The sequence below is a fragment of the Hippoglossus hippoglossus genome, chromosome 16 (genome assembly GCF_009819705.1).
Source record: "Hippoglossus hippoglossus isolate fHipHip1 chromosome 16, fHipHip1.pri, whole genome shotgun sequence".
Taxonomy (NCBI): Eukaryota; Metazoa; Chordata; class Actinopteri; order Pleuronectiformes; family Pleuronectidae; genus Hippoglossus; species Hippoglossus hippoglossus.
The window spans coordinates 14803098-14819309 of record NC_047166.1 but is presented as its reverse complement, the minus strand read 5'-3'; the positions used below and the strand labels follow the sequence as shown (position 1 = coordinate 14819309).

Here is a 16212-nt window from a genome sequence, read left to right as displayed (position 1 = left end):
TTTATTTCTTTCATGGATGGCGATGATGAATGTGTTTCCAGTCCGGCTAATGTACATTTCAGTGATGAATGGCCACAAAAGGGACCATGAAATCTTAACGCAGAAATGTGTTCATCAATTATTTGTCCAAGAGATACGAGTTACTCCCAAAGATAGAATGATGTAGGAAACATATGTGAAAAATAGTGATACTGAAAACGTCCCTCCTCCTCCCTCAGTCTACTTTCCTCTGACGTATAAAATCAAATGCGTATTCGTTTATTTAACGTGTTTGTTGCTTTTCTCCAGAAGGTTTTTCCTTTCAACCATGCATCCTGGTGCTGGAACTCTGCTTATTTAACTATTAGCAATACTATAAAAAAATATAATTTATTTTATCAGTTTGTTTAAATGCTAAGTGTATATTAGTATGCATTAATATTAGTATATATTAATATTGTATCTATCAGTTTAAAATTTCAGTTTTTGTAACTTTACTCTGGATGTGCTTGAGCCCGTTTTCCCCCCCTTGTCCCCTCGTGTCACATGTGTAGGTCACAGGCTGTGGACGCCCTGATCGTCCTCTGTACCTTTAAGGGAACCACGTACCTTTTTTCCTCCAGCAGATTCTGCGTGAGATGAACCACCATCAATTTAAGGGAACCTTTACTCCCACAGTGGAGCAGATGAGGAAGGGACTGATGCTGGAGCGAGCAGTGTTGGCCGCCTCTGCAGTATTTGATTAGTTTGTGGGAGCTAGAGCTTAGGATGCAATTTTTTGAATTTGCTTCACATGCAACCAAGTTTTACTCTGCTGTAGTTAACATATTTGTGTTCTGTTTAATTTAATAATTTATTTTTTGAGATGTGTACTTTCGCCCTCCGTGCGTTTTTGGGAATCCTGCTTTGTGCACCATACCAGTGCTTGGAGTGTCCCTTTGGCTGCGAGTGTTTTGCTGTCACTCGCACAGTGAAATGCGTTTCTAAGGATCTGCTCTTCGTGCCACAAAGTATTCCAGGATACACGAGGACTGTCTTTATCACAGGGAATAACATTCAGCAGATTGCACCTGACTCATTCACAGAGATGGAGAATGTCACCAACATTATTTTAAGCAATAATAGGTGAGAATGTCAGTGATCTGTCTGTTTCATTCCTGTATGTTCAGCCATATTTGGACAATATGACTTTAACTTTGTCGATGTGTGTCTGATAAATAAAGTGTCTATGTCTGTGACAATGAGGCTTTTATTTGCTTTGAGAGCACGGTGACTGGAAGTGTGAGGATGATATTAAATGTTGCAGATGTTACAGTGTTAGTCGTCTTCACAGGATTAAAGAGATGGAGTCCCAGAGCTTCTCTTCCCTGGTCAACCTTCGTTTCCTGGACCTCAGTGGGAACCAGCTGGCTCTCATCCATCCTGAGGCCCTCAGCATACCCGGCAGTCCCCTTCAGGAGCTCAACCTGAGCCGCTCGCTCTACAACTTCACCGCCCTGATGGACCTCACCACGGCCCTGCGCTGGGGTGGCCTCAGGGGGCTCCTCCGCCTTGACCTCTCCGGGAACCACCTTGCCCTGCTGCCCCCGGGGATGTTCTCTCACCTCCCCAACCTGCAGCAGCTCTTCCTTGCGAATAACTCCCTGGTGGCCGTCTACAGTGGGACCTTCTCCAGCATGAACCACCTGGAGGTGCTGGACCTCACACAGAACGCCTTCGTGACATTCGGGGCCGATTCTCTGCAGGAGCTGGAGAAGCTCGGCAACATCCGCATCCTTCTCGGTAACAACCCCTACACTTGTTCCTGTGAAATCCGTGATTTTGTCACCTGGCTGAACGAATCAAGAGCTCAGCTAGATGTGGACGCTGTGATATGCACCTCACCAAGAGCGTTGACCAACACCCGGCTGCGGGGGCTCAGTGTCCAGGCCAATGGGTGTGTTGTCCCAGTCCAGGCGGAGACGGCTGACCTCACCCTGCAGACATCCTATGTTTTCCTGGGGCTGGTGCTGGGGCTCGTGGGGATGGTCTTTCTGTTTGTGCTCTACCTGAATCGCGATGGTATGAAGAAGTGGATCACCGAAATGAGGGATGCCTGTAGAGACGTTCTGGAGGGATATCACTACCGCTATGAAATTGACTCGGACCCCCGGCTGGGCCACATCCCAGCAGACAACACCGGCAGCAGGGCACAAGGGCATTTAAGATTAGCTCTGTCACAGCAGCTGCCGAGTGACACATGTATTGTCCAGGATCCCACAGACATGCAGGTTAAAAAGGTGATCACGTTCTCCCCTGGGAATTTATGATCGCTTAATGAAACTAAAATGATTTGACATAATATGAGCTAGATCTAGATATAAATAGTTTAGGACAGAACATGTTTAAATTTGTTTTATGCTTTTAATGTCCTTGTACATAATGCAGCTATGACACTTAATTCTGCCACAAAAAGTGCCTTTGTGTTTTTGAGGCACTACAGCATTAAAATGACATTAATATTGTATGTTTGTCATAAATTTTATAAGAATATAATACATAAGCTACATTGAAATTACATTAGAAAAACATCTCAGTCAGTGTTAAAAGTCACACTGCCAGAGTAGCATGGAAAATGTATGTTGACCTAAAAAACTGTAATCCATACACACCCAGTCAATTTAAGAATAAGTATTTATTAGATTTTCTATGCTTTCATATAAACAATATCAGTCCTTATATTCTATCAGCTGTGTATCTTTAATTTGCGTAGTCTACCTAGTGTGATCTGTATTAAAATAGTCAAAGGATTAGAAGAAGCCAGCGTATGATATGAAACCTATATTTACATTAATGGTAAATAAAACCACATTGATTTAAATATCTTGTTCACGTCTTTTATGTATATGGAGAACCTGCTCCACACTGTGCTACACAGACGCTCATTTGCTCATTTGTTCCCCAGGTGAGGTGGCCCTGCTGTTTCGATCCACACAGTGTGTGATTAAGTGTTTCCATAGAGGGAAAAATAGGGCAGAATGAAAGATATTTGGAAATACACCTGCTGGCTCTGCAGCTGTGCACCTCTGTCAGACCTACCTCCTGTGTGTGTGTGCGTGTGTGTGTGCATGTGCGTTTACAGCATGCTGTTATTAAAGCTGCAACTTGTTACATTGTGAAAAGCAGTATTTCGTCATCGGTTGTTTTTGCATCACATCAGGTTATAGAGTGTATAAAGACATATAAAGTTATATATTTTACTTTACAGCCACATTTTTCCTCATATATTACATTTATTTTACACAATATCATGTTTTATTTTTATATTCACATTCAGATTCATATTTTATAGTGCTGAACACCTGTTACCCTCCTCTTGTTTCTCTTTCTCCTTTTTTTTAAATTAAAAACACACATACAGTATACAAAGAAATTGGGTATAATAAAGTATACTTGTAGAATAGTAACATACAAAATAGAAATATATATATATATATGCATGGAAAATAAATGAATGAAATGAAATAAAATTAATGTAAAGGGTACATATGCATAGAAAAGAAGTTGAGTTAGTGGTTTCAGGAAGAAGAGTGTAATAGATATTCACCTGCTAAAGGCGCTTTTTGTTATCTAATAAATTGAATGATTTAAATACCAATTCAAGTTCTAGGATAACTGGTGAAATCTCTTTCCCTCTTCTTTTAATCTTTATTACTCACGACAGAGACTTCAACAACATCAATGTACAACATTTTTTACAAAAAATAACATATATGCAAATGTGCATACAAATCTGAAAATAAAATAAATGAAGAATACTTTTTAATGCAAGGGGGAAGCTAAAAGTAATATATATATATATATATATATATATATATATATATATATATATACTGTATATATACTGTATATATATATAATATTCAATATTCGGGAAATATACAATTCCTTACTAGCTGTTATAGTATAGATTTTTTGTTTTTAAATCTCTTTCTTTTTTAAATCTGTATTACTCACGACAGAGACAACAACAACATAAATGTGCAAAATGTAAATCAAATATACAAATATATAAAAAGATAATAAATAAAGAAACAATTCCACAATATTTATATACAATTTTCCCTTTGTTATAAACTGTTGTATTTTGCATTACTATTTGTTTTAAAATCCCTTTCATTCTTTTTTTTATCTTCACAACAGAGATTACACCAACATCAATATGCAGACTTAAAAAATCCCAGAAGAGAAAATAAAGAAACCCTTTCAATGCCAATGGATAACATAAGTTAAAATAAAATATACATATTCACAGTTAAAAACTGTTGTATTTTTAACAGCTCTTTATTTTGAAATCTCTCTCCTTCTTCTCTGCTCTTTTATCCGCCTCGCGTGACGTCACGCGCCACCTGTGGGTGGGAGCAGGTATGACGCGGGACTAACTGTGTCCGCAGGTAAGAGACAAACACTGGAGACTCTGCTCCACACGACTTTTCCTTCACTCTCCTTTTCCACGGGAGAACAGGACGCGTGTGTCTGCGCGGTGCCCGAGTCCGGCGCTTCTCCTTCAGGTGTGTGAAGCGTGCGAGTCGCTGGAAGTCGAGTCACCTGGGGGAAAAAAACCTGTGGGCGGCAAAGAGACGTTTCGATTTTCTCCCGTTGAAACAGTGGCACGGGGAAGTTTTCTCCCCGAGACTTCCGCGGTTTGCTCGCTGGACGAGTTGCCTGGAGTGAGAGACAACCGCCGCTGTTTCCTCTTATGCGGTAAATTCATAATCTGGTGAGTTAAATGAAAAACGGATAAAAGTGGAAGGAGGTTTGGTGTGAAACAGTTTTCCTGCTCATTTCACTGGAGGCCAAACAAGGTTCTAAGGGCGCGACGAAATGGCCCAAAACATTATCAGGCCAGCAATCAATCCAGCTGGTCTGGTTTATTTACCTTCTGCTTTATTTACATTCTGAGGGTTTCATGGGAACTTACTCTACTTCACTTAAGACTGAGTGTCTCCTACATGAATGCAGCCTGTTTTCATTATACTATGGTGCCTTTGATGCTGCAAAACTTGTGTGGCAACAACAGGGGCAGGTTTACTTTACATCTGGCTATTATTTCTACATCCTGTCTGCGTGTCTGTCCCTCACCAGGTCCCGGGCACTCTGAGCCATGCCTGGCCACAGCACAGGGGCTCCCCAGGCGTCCCGCCACCACAAACACCACAGCTCCAGCTCCAAGGCAGACAAGTACAGGCAGACCCGGACGATATCCAGGGAGAGCCAAGAGTCCTACAAGGATCCTCATGGGGAGCATCTACACGAGCCCCACGCCGACCACTCCCGGTATCCAGAGAACAAGTACGGCCGCAGCAGGGGCCACGCACGAAACGGCACGCCCCGGGGCTCTGAGACTATAGGATTTATCCCTGGGTCGGCAGACAACACGCCTGTCACCAGACATGCCTGTGGCTCCTGTGCCTCTATGGGCTGGAGCAGCTGCAAGGCTCTTATCTGCTGTGTACTAACCTGTGGATTTTACGGCAGCCGGGAGCCCTGCCTGCCTGTTAACGAGAGCTCCACAGACCATCCCCCTAAGATGAGCAGCGAGCCTCACCCTACTAATCGCATGGCCGTGTCCAACCCCACCTGTGGCATTCCTCTGGAGTCGAGCAAAGTCACCAAAGCCTCCAAATTGCCCACAAGTGACAGCTTCCGCTACCCTGATGTGCGCATCGCAGGCCAGACGGTCAGGTATCCGGTTGCTGCCCCCAAACGGACCCGTGCGCCGGGCAAAGGGGAGAGCGACCGGCCGGTCAGCAACACCAGCCTGTTATCCCGGGAGGACTATGACCTGGACGACCTGAGCGACACGGGCACAGACATTGACTCGCTCATCACCAAGAAGCTACTGGAGCTGTACGCCCTGCACCAGATCGACCAGCTGGCCAAGTGCACCTCGGACTCGTCCTTCTCCCGCAAGACCATCGAGATCAGCGAGCTCATCTACAGCATCGCTCAGGATTACAACCTGGAGGAGCAGGAGGCCGAGTGCAAGCTGGTGCATGGAGTCATTCGCATCAGCACGCGCAAGGGCAAGAGGAACAAGAGCCATCAGTCCACAGGGCAGCGTCCGAATGGGAGGAGCGACGGGACCCTCCCTGACAGTGGCAACGAGACCATGACCAACACCTTCGTTAGCAGTGACTGTAAGAATATCAGTTAACCAATAAACACTAATGATTACTACTGTTTAAGTAGTTATACCCTGTGACAACCTGGCTATTCACCGCCTCCAGGCTGCAACCTAAATATTCCGATCACCTTACCTGACTTCCTTTAATGACTCATGGCGTCTGTTGGAACGCTGCTGAAACTCCTTTGTTTGGCTTGTTCTTTTAAACCCTGATATGCCCGGCATTTTGTTAGCAATGACCTAATAACAATCAGTTAATCTGAGGCAAGCTGATACAGGCACCTGCCGTCTTCTCCAACATATTGCACAATAGACGGGATGAATGGATTAATAGTAGAATCAGGGTGTATGTAAGGTTGTCGAAGCTCCTCGTCTGCTTCATTCCGTCTGTTTGTTTTGTCTCCTGCTGCAGTTCCAGAGGTGAAGGTGTCGGAGCAGACGCCGTCGGATGAGCTGGCGAGGAAAATGAGACATTACAGCGGGAAAAGTGAGTACATGTGGGAGTTTTCCACATCGGAGGCGCAGAACCTTTTGCATCTTCCTTTGTGTGGAAGAAAATAAGCACGACTCTGGGATTAAGAGTTGAATCAGATCCAGAATCGTTCAGCAGGGGAGTTGATTAGTGGTTATAAATATTGCACATCCGAATCTTAAAGTTGCAGTGTGTGGAATTGAGTGACATAAAGTGGTGAAGTTGCATGTTGCAGCTGAACACCCCTCAACTCATCCTCCCCTTCCAAACATGAAAGAGAACCTGTGGTAACCTTCAGTTTTCATAAAAACTCAAAGGGTGTTTAGTTTGTCCAGTCTGGGCTACTATAAGAAACATGGCGGCCTCCATAGCGCGGACCCCCCCCCCCCCCCGATGTAAATATTAAGTATTTCAATATAAAGGGCCATTCTAGGGTAAAGAAAACAACAATTTGTATAATTTAGATGAAACACACTCATTTTCGTGAAAACATCACTAGGATTAATAGATCCCTTTCACCTAAATCTTACACACTGGACCTTTTTAATTGTGTTTATTGGGCTCACGGAGCTACAGACTTTAATTTGTCATGGTCATTGAGGTATAATTACCACCTTACCTGTGTGTGAATCACTATGTGGGGCTCAGTCTTTGCAATCCATTGTACCTGCTGCAGCTGCAGGCATTTTCTCACCTGCTCTCTGCTTTCCTGTAGCATACCTCTCTTTAAACATTGAAAGCCCCGCATTCCTTTCCTTTTCTCTGCATATTACAATCCTGCGCTCATTAGCTACCTCCTCCCCTCATCTGCCACCTTACACCAACCTGTAAATCTGCCTCTTTCTTCCCTGCAGCTCAGCGGTCACGCTACACCACCTGCTTAAAGCTTGCAGATCAGGTCACATTAAATATATGCCACATAATGTCCCCCCTGGTTTATTATGTAATTTTAGCAAATAACTTGGGTTACAGATGGATTACTATACGGCAGCCTCTCTCTCTCTCTCTCTCTGCCTCTCTCTTTTTTGTTGTTCTGCAAAGAGGCTGCTAAAAGGAAGGGGTGTCCTGTTACCTGTCTTTGAATGAGGGTACACCACATTGTGTTTCTACAACTTTCACATCTCGGCCTCAGGATGCGTCAACGTCCTGGAATAAACTCCACATTTAAAACCTCACCTTGTTTGCAAGAAATATAACTACGTACTGTATTCAGCTGTTTTTGCTCCCGTAAATCTGCTTTCAGACCTGCACTGAACTCCAGATAATAATCTCTGGACGGGTTGTATGTGAGAAAGCAAATGTTGAATTGAGAGGCTTCGGACATTGTCCACAGTTTCTTCTGCCAGCCCCCTAGTAAAAACTAATGTGAGAGCCATCAGAGGATTCTGTGTGAGTTAGCGGGCGTGTTGATGACTCTTCTACCATGCAACAGATGCAAAAAGGAGATCTAGACGAAGATATAAAGAGAGCTTTTGGTGATAAGGGCCGATGCCAGTGAAGATGTGTTGTAAACAAAAACATGTGATCTCTGCAGCAGAATTTACACATTGCGATTTCTGTGTTGTTGAATGCGTCTGGGCGGAGAATCTCCTTGTTTGTTGTTGTTAGAGCAGAGATGTTCTGACACCATTTTTCCCTTCCCTTCGATTCCTGGACTTTGCATATAGGTCGATACCGAGCACTGTTCCTATATTTAAAAAAAATAACATATATAATGTATTTTAACAGCTGTATGCTACTAACCCTGTGTGGAAGTGATGATTGCTAACATTGTTGTTTGGCCTGGCTCAGGTTAAAGCCTTTGAAAAACCAACATACAGAGAATTTACTCCTTTGATTATCTGGAAAACAACACAAACGAATACATTGAGGAATACACAACAATGTCCTCGACAGGTTTGTCACCATCTGCTTATCGTTCGAATGCAGTTTCCAGAGTTAGTTGCTGCAATCCATCCTTATTTCCCCTTCACCTTGTTGAACTCCTTGTGCTTGTTCATGTGACGATTCTTTAAATGCTTTATGAGATTGCTAGTGTTGGCAACACTATGGTGCCACCCTTTGAAACGGAAGTCTTACACACGGTATATGTTGCCATTTAACCTGTGGGGCTAAACATTTTGAAATGTTGCCAAATTGCTGCTCGCTCTGTGATGCTCACGCTTCACTTCAGGACATCACCTTTTCGGCGCCTCTCTAAAAACAGAACTTGCCAGTGGCAGTACAGCAATTGCAGTTTTTTCTTGGTGAAACTAATATACTTAAAAAACATGTTTTTTCGTATCGCACTCGCCAATTTTCTGCAACATCAGCGGCCTTTCCGATGCTAATATCACTGTAGGAAAATCTCTAATTACTTCTACGTTTTTTTTTGTTTTCATTGCATTAAAACTTGTATTTTCTCTCGTAGCGTACTCCAGCACCACCACAGCCTACTCGCCCTACCACCAGGACACCAACTCTTCGGGCACCCCTCTGCTCCTCTGAGGGGCAGCACAGAAGAACAAGTACCTACGCTGACGAGGGATGGAGCCGACACGATGGACAATTGAACCCCTCTGCTGTCATTTATGCTGTTACTGAGTGGAGCAGCTTTTGGGCTGTTGTACTCCTCCTTTTAGTGGTCTAATGTTTCGTTAAAATTCAAGGACGTTTAATGTTTCCAGCAAATGTGCCACTGAGGAAACTTCTTTTTGAATACAAGGAAAGACAAAGTGTTTATGTATTAGTACGCAGTATTTGGAGCTGTTTTCAGAAAAAGAGACGTGACTACACTCCGTGCAGTCTTAGCAGTCAATGTAACCGTCGTCATTCTTGCCTGTGATTGTTTTTGCAAGCCGCTGCGCATGCACCGTAGGTGCGGGTTTATTGACTACTGCCATTTAGACTCCTTAGAGACATGTTTTGATCTGAAAACTGTGTTGTTAAGCCATATTTTTTTGGGATGTACATATTTTTAAAGTCCATGTTACTTCCTGGGTTGTTAAACCATGTGTAGCATTTGGCCACAGCTTTTTTTTTATTCTCGAGATAAGTGCTGTTTTTAACTAAATAAAATCTCCGTGCTTGTTTATACCTTTTCAACTGTATTCGTCAAGGAAATTACATCCATCAGCCACAACTTTAAAACAGGTACCTGGTTATAATGTTGTTGCAGGTTTATCTACAAACATGCTTGAGAATTAACTTTTTCAAAACAGGCTATGGATATAAATGAGCCACTACATTAAACCAGTTTCCTGATTTAATGTTGTAGTTCTTTCTGTCACCTTGTTTGTTTTGTCTCTCTACACAAGCTGCAACAAAATTTGTCTAATTTGAGCTAATGCAGCTTTGATTATCATAAATTATCATATTTCAACTAGTCAGATTCACAGTAGAGGTCCTTAAGTCTTCTTTTCTTCTTTATCTCTGGGATTACTGTTGTCGAGCTCTTCTCCCCAAGGTCACTGTGTTGCACCAGGCTGCCTTTTTCCGCCCTCAGCAAAAGAAGGAACTCGTTTGGCTGGTTCTGGCGGAAAGGAAATAAAATCCTGGGGTTTGTCTTTGTCATTTATTGCAGAGGGAAGAAGCAGTGCAGAAAAGCAGCCTGGTTTCAGGAACCTGGCTCAGAGTCCTACTGTGGTTCAAAGGAAATAAACTTTATTTTAATCCAGTAATGTGTTCTTCAAGATCACCTCACTCTTGTAGTAGGAAGCCTTCAGGGGACAGGTCTATTGTTGTTGATCCAAACATCTAACGCACATATTTTACAATAACACAACAAATGTAATTTACTTAAATAGAAATTGCTCAACTTGCATATTATCAGTTTGGATTATATTTAGATTGCTATTCTATTTCGTAGGAATATGTATGTTTTTTGCAGTAATGTCACAACTTCCGCCTGCAAACCTTGTGCAGGACAGAACAAGTTGCACCATGTGATTTAGATAAAAATAGGTAAAACATTTTCCCACTTATCTGTAAGAAAAACAATTTCCACCCAGCAAAACCCAGTAAACTGAAAATGAGCTGTTTATCTGTGTTCTTCTGCACCGAAATGTTGTGATCGTAGATCTTCTTTTGTGTTTGCGTCGAGCTGCAGTTGCCCTGTGTAACCTCGTTTCCTCTGGCTCCTTGCCCCCACCAGCACATTCCTGTTTTACCTGTATGAGTTGTCATGTTTAAAGTCTCACAGTTTCACAACGAACATACCACGAGCCAGGTGAATCAAGAGAGCTTGTCTTCAGCAGCAGACCAACATTTTTAGGACACTTGGTTTAGCAGTCAGCTGCTTATTCCACTGTGATTGATTGTTTGGTGTGTGTGTGTGTGTGTGTGTGTGTGTGTGTGTGTGTGTGTGTGTGTGTGTGTGTGTGTGTTTGTGTGTGTGAGTGAAGTCAGGTATTCAAAGGGAGTAAACACACGGTTACTAGTAACGTCCACAAGGGGGCGACAAATTACAACTAGTGAAAATAAAACTGCATGAAAACTACAATGCTGCAATACTAGTGGTCGAAAAGTTAGTGGGTTTTTAAATGGTAATTTGGCAAATGGATTTTAACAGTGTTTCCTCACAGCAAGAAGGTTCCCAGGTTCGAATCCCACCTTTGTTTGCCTGGGCCTTTTTGTTTGGAGATTACATGTTCTCGAGTTACCCAGGTTTTCTCCGGGTACTTCCTCCCACAGTCCGAGGGAGTAAGTAAGTGTGAGTGGTTGTTTGTTGTCCATATATGTTGACCCGGTGATACGCTGGTGTCCAGGGTGCACCCCGCCTTTCGCCCACTGTCAGCTGGGATCGGCTCCAGCTCCCCCTGCCACCATCGAAGGATCAGCAGTATTGATAATGGGTGGATGGATTTTATCTATATAGGGCAATGACGGCACTTTACAGTTAAATTCATTTACCAATTCACACTAATACACATGTATGCAGCACTTACTTTAAGTGTCTTGCCAAAGGACACTTCAGCATCTGGACTGGAGGAGATGAAGATCAAACCACTGTCTGACCCCCTAAGTGGACGACCCACTCTACCTCCTGAGCCATAGTCGCCCTGTTTACTGTCCTAGTCAGTAGGAATCAACAATGTTAAACACAAACGATTGGCTGCACAACATGTCAGTAACAACAAACAAGGTGTTTGAACAGAAGAACAGAGTGTTATTATCAGGTGCATAAAACAAATATTGTTTCAAGTTTGGCTCCTTTGACAAACACTGAGACAGGACTTCACCATTAGGTTCGTGTACAAAAATATATTTATTAGAAATGTTCTGTAAAGGCAGAAAAACCTTATTTACAACAGTGACGTAAAAACAGAAAGTCTTCAACATGAGAAACAGTGAATGACCCGTCTGCAAAGTCACATCTTTGCTCTTCAGTCTTTTCACACTGCTCTAAAGTGACCTCAGCTTCAGTGTCATTGGGAGAAATTCATAGTTTCAAGCTTCGAGTTCAGTCAATCCTTATCGTCTTTATCACAAGTGCTTTTCTGTCAGACTTTCATGAGGGAACCGTTGCTGAGTTTGGTCAACAGAAAAGTTCAGCATTAGCTCTGTGAGGAACACCACCCCCCCTCCTGGACGGTTCCCGCTCTTCTATCTGCAGAAGAGCATGTCGACCAGTAGCTCCAGCAGGTTGGCCTGGCCTATCACGGGCCGGAAGAAGAGTTCAGTGATGAGGCTGGGCGTGATGCTCTGCAGCAAGGAGGCTGTGAGGAGGATTCGAGCGAAGCGCTCCTGGCCAGGCTGGATGAGCTGGACCACCTCGCTGAGGGCGTGCTGAGCTTCCTGTTGCAGGCCTTCCACAAAGAGAGCTGCCTTTAGATCTGGTACATCTGTTGGTGGTAAAGACAGGACATTAGTGCTTTTGTAAGGTAGATTTTGAGATTGAAAATTTGAAGTGTTTTTGTGTAACTTCTTAAATTTGAGTACAAAACAAACCTGGGTTAAATATCGTGGTCCCTTTGAGGTATGCATACTCCTTTGGACTCAAATCCAAACTCCAAAACTTTTTTAGGCAGGACTTGAGTTTGCTGACTCCGGCCATGGTGGGCTGCTCTCTCTCCGTGTCCAGCTTCTCCTGGCGGTTGAGGAGAATCTTTTTCAGCATACTGTCAGCGGGGGTGTCCGTCACCTCAAAGTCCACGTGCTCCTGGGCCAGACCCAGGATGAAGAGCGGTGCCCAGCAGCTTTTCAGAAGTGAGAACTGGTCATTTGACGGCAGCTGGTTGAAAGCGGGTAAGTTCTTCATGAAGTGCACGGTTTTCACCAGAACGGCCGAAGCGTCTTTGCAAATCTCCACAGGCCTTTTCAGGCACACAGTCCGCCGCAGCTCACAGTTGCACCTGTGAGGCACTGAGTTGTAGTTGAAGTTGTTATCTACGGCTTTGCTGTTCTCCATCTGACTCAGGATGTTGTAGAGGATAGGGTTGGACAGCCTGTCGCTGCTGGCCGAGCAATGACATCCGTTATCCATTGTACAGCTCGTAGAGATACGACTCAGTTAAAGGTGCGTCCTCTCAGAGGATGAGCCGGTGACTTCTGCTGCCGCTGCCTCCACTTGTCCGTGTATTTATACGACCAACCCACCCTGCTCCGTGGACCTTGACTTGTCAATATAGTCTCAGTGAAAAACAACCGTGTTCTCTGCCAGGTGACTGATGGAATAACCCTGGGAAACCGATAAGCTTTTCTCAATGAAGGGGAGCTGGTGGAGTAACGCCTGGATATCAATAGGGCTGGGCCTTATCTTGTTACCGGTGTCATTAACCCAGGCAGTACCAAGCTACCAAGGACTGCAGAGGTAATCAGCCCCTCGCTGTGTCCCTGCACTCTGCCAGCTCACACCTGGAGAGCTGGAAAGAGGCCAGAGCAGAGAGCGGGGCATTGACCTGTCAGTTAACTCCTCTTTTTCTTACTGTAATCACACAGCAGCACTGGGAATCATGAAAAGATAATTGTGGTTGAAGATTGTTGTGAAAGTGCTCAACACAACCTCTTTTCATTCAATCATCAGGAGTTGCTAAAGCTCAGGTTAAAGTTTGAGTTTGGTTTTTCATGTCGTATACAGAGCTACATTGACTTTACCTTACAAATGTTTAAAAAATACATTAATGGACAATATAATCAAATGAGACAGGAGATTCTGCTGCCGATCATGTGTCAGGTTAGATTCATGTAAAGAGTTGTGATTTTCTATAAAACGTTATTTTTTTTCCTCAGACGAGTCAGTTGTGTTTTCCAGAGGTTGGCGGTTGCAGTCTTTGCCACTGGTCAGTGAGATTTCTGTAAGCTTGATGGAAAGACTGTAAAATCAGATTTTGAGAAGTTTGTCAAAATACATATCTTGGGATAGATTGTTAAAGTAGCTCCATGAATTTGGGATAATCACAGATCCTCCGCCGGTGGAATGAAGGAAAGTGGCTCATCTAAAGCGGGGGGGGGGGGGGGGGGGTTATGCGGTTAAAACCCATGTAGTTTGGAAGTGGAGGGATACAGAAGGTATTTAATAACAGTAATTAAAAAAAAATGTATAACTTTTTTTCTTTTTCTTCTTAAATTCAGTGTTCACCTAACACCACTGCTATGTACCGTCCACTGTTCTGCCACAATCTCAAAACCTCAATCCCACTCCCACTTTAGTCCCGATCCTCCAAATTAATGGGTAACAGGGCTTCATAAACAAAATGTTAAATGGATCACGTCTTGGATAGTTTCCAATATCCTTGAACGGTTGACCAATATAAAAAGTTCTTAGCTGTAAATATTGAAATTCTTGGTAAGGGAGTGGGTATTTCTGCTTATGTTGCTGTAAGCAGGGATGGACATTCATTTTTACAACTTTTTATGATTTTATTAATTAGCAATAGAGAGGTTCATCATCTCAAGCCTACATAGATTCCTGTGATCCATGTCCCTGCTGTAGTGCATGTTCCATTTTACGGGTGCTTGTGGGCTTTTATATTTATTACCGCTGCCAAGGAGATCATGTTTCCACCCGTCTGTTTAACTGTTGGTTAATTACATTTTCTGGATAAAGGGGAAGATCCTGGGATAATTTTTCTCTTTCTTTACCGTCACAAGAAAGGGCTGTTTTTTGGACGTTTTCCCAAATTGCCAAGAACTAATTCATGGATCTTGATGAGAAAATGCATGAAACTGATATCTATGAGTGTGTGAAATTTGGTGCGGCTTGATAGAACTGCTGGACCACACATTTCAGTGATAAGTTGTAATACAATTGCTGCATGGTTAAAAAAAACCTGCTGCAATCTTATATGCATCAGGTTACAGTGATGTAGAGTCCAGATTTGTTTCACTTTTTTTTTTACTTTGGTCATGAGGCCAAAATCTGAAACCAGAGAATCCAGGGGATTTCAGTTTATGGCATCTGTAACAGGTGGTGCAATGTCCTGCTTGTGTCATTTAAATGAGTTTATCCTAATTTATTATCTCTTCTGTGCCTGGCACTGAGGTTTGAGACTGATAAGCAGATGACTTAATTGTTGTCACAAATAAACAAACAGCACTCATTCGACTACACACTCCTTTAATGTATACATTTAACACTATAAACCTACTAAGACATTTATCACATTGTATAGTGACAGGTGACTATTTATACCACATCATGCTCTTTACTTTTAATGCTGCACAAGCCAAGAAGCTGCAGAGGAAGAACCACAGAACGGTGGAGTCAAGGTCAGTCCCTGCGGTGAATGACTGCAATAAAGAGATTACATGCCAGACAAAACTGGCAGCGCCAGTCACCGAATGTTTGTTTTACTCCGTCGTTCCCTTTACTCATTGTTTCGCAGGTTACTCCAGCATATGCCTCACAGCCTCATGTTCCCTCCTGGGGTGATCTGGCCACGATACACCTTGATTTGTTATTCATGGGAGATGTGACACATCCATAATAACAGGAGCTCAATCAAATGTGGACCACAGCCTTGAATAAAACAATGCTTTGTTATCTTTGAGAATGTGGTACTCTCTGTGAGGTGACCTATAATGCACCCGGCCGCCCCGGACATCATGAAGCGGGCTGACAGTTGTAAATGCTTGTGATAAGGTGTGTGTTTATAGAGGTTAGGAGCAGGCAGAGACGGACACGGAGGACAGACGCTTATCTCCACCAAGACAATAAAAATAAAATGGCCTTCATTCCACAAGTGGAGCAACTGCTGTTTTTTCTTAGCTCAAGGAATTAAAAGCTTTCCAGCTCTGATGAAGTGTGATGTAATGGCAGGCACCTGCTGTTATTATTATTAAAACACATATAAACTGTAAAAATATCTTTAGGTATTTTGCTGTAATAGTATAGCAAAGTTAACACTGTTTGAAATACATGTTTTGGACAATCACTGGATAATTTTGAAGAGAACTGCGTCAACACATCCCTCACATCCCCTGAAACACAGTTTGCTTTTCTTGTCAGCTTTCCCACCAAATATTGACTTTGGTTTTCTCCTGCATGGTTTTTAGTTTCCCCAGGTCATTGAAATCTCAGTGTGACTGTTTAACCTGTGTGCGTGATGGACACCATGTCTGGAACATGACACTTGACCTTGACCTCATGCTAATACAGCCCAGGTTCATTTTTCAC

At 43.1% G+C, this 16212-nt stretch overlaps 3 protein-coding genes across 3 annotated transcripts; 2 read left to right on the top strand and 1 right to left on the bottom strand.

Moving 5' to 3' along the window:
- The first annotated feature begins 45 nt into the window (after nt 1-45).
- LOC117776467 (trophoblast glycoprotein-like) lies at nt 46-2560 on the top strand. Its single transcript, XM_034610408.1, has 3 exons — nt 46-256; nt 292-1104; nt 1313-2560. The coding sequence occupies exons 2-3, from the start codon at nt 845-847 to the stop codon at nt 2286-2288; spliced, it is 1236 nt and encodes a 411-aa protein (XP_034466299.1). The 5' UTR covers nt 46-256; nt 292-844; the 3' UTR covers nt 2289-2560.
- Nucleotides 2561-4365: 1805 nt separating this feature from the next.
- On the top strand, nt 4366-10383 carry kdf1a (keratinocyte differentiation factor 1a). Its single transcript, XM_034611454.1, has 4 exons — nt 4366-4722; nt 5104-6158; nt 6558-6632; nt 9028-10383. The coding sequence occupies exons 2-4, from the start codon at nt 5123-5125 to the stop codon at nt 9102-9104; spliced, it is 1188 nt and encodes a 395-aa protein (XP_034467345.1). The 5' UTR covers nt 4366-4722; nt 5104-5122; the 3' UTR covers nt 9105-10383.
- Nucleotides 10384-11848: 1465 nt separating this feature from the next.
- Nucleotides 11849-13145, bottom strand: nr0b2a (nuclear receptor subfamily 0, group B, member 2a). Its single transcript, XM_034611456.1, has 2 exons — nt 12546-13145; nt 11849-12439 (listed from the first exon to the last, which is right to left on the bottom strand). The coding sequence occupies exons 1-2, from the start codon at nt 13078-13080 to the stop codon at nt 12201-12203; spliced, it is 774 nt and encodes a 257-aa protein (XP_034467347.1). The 5' UTR covers nt 13081-13145; the 3' UTR covers nt 11849-12200.
- Between the last annotated feature and the right edge of the window lie 3067 nt (nt 13146-16212).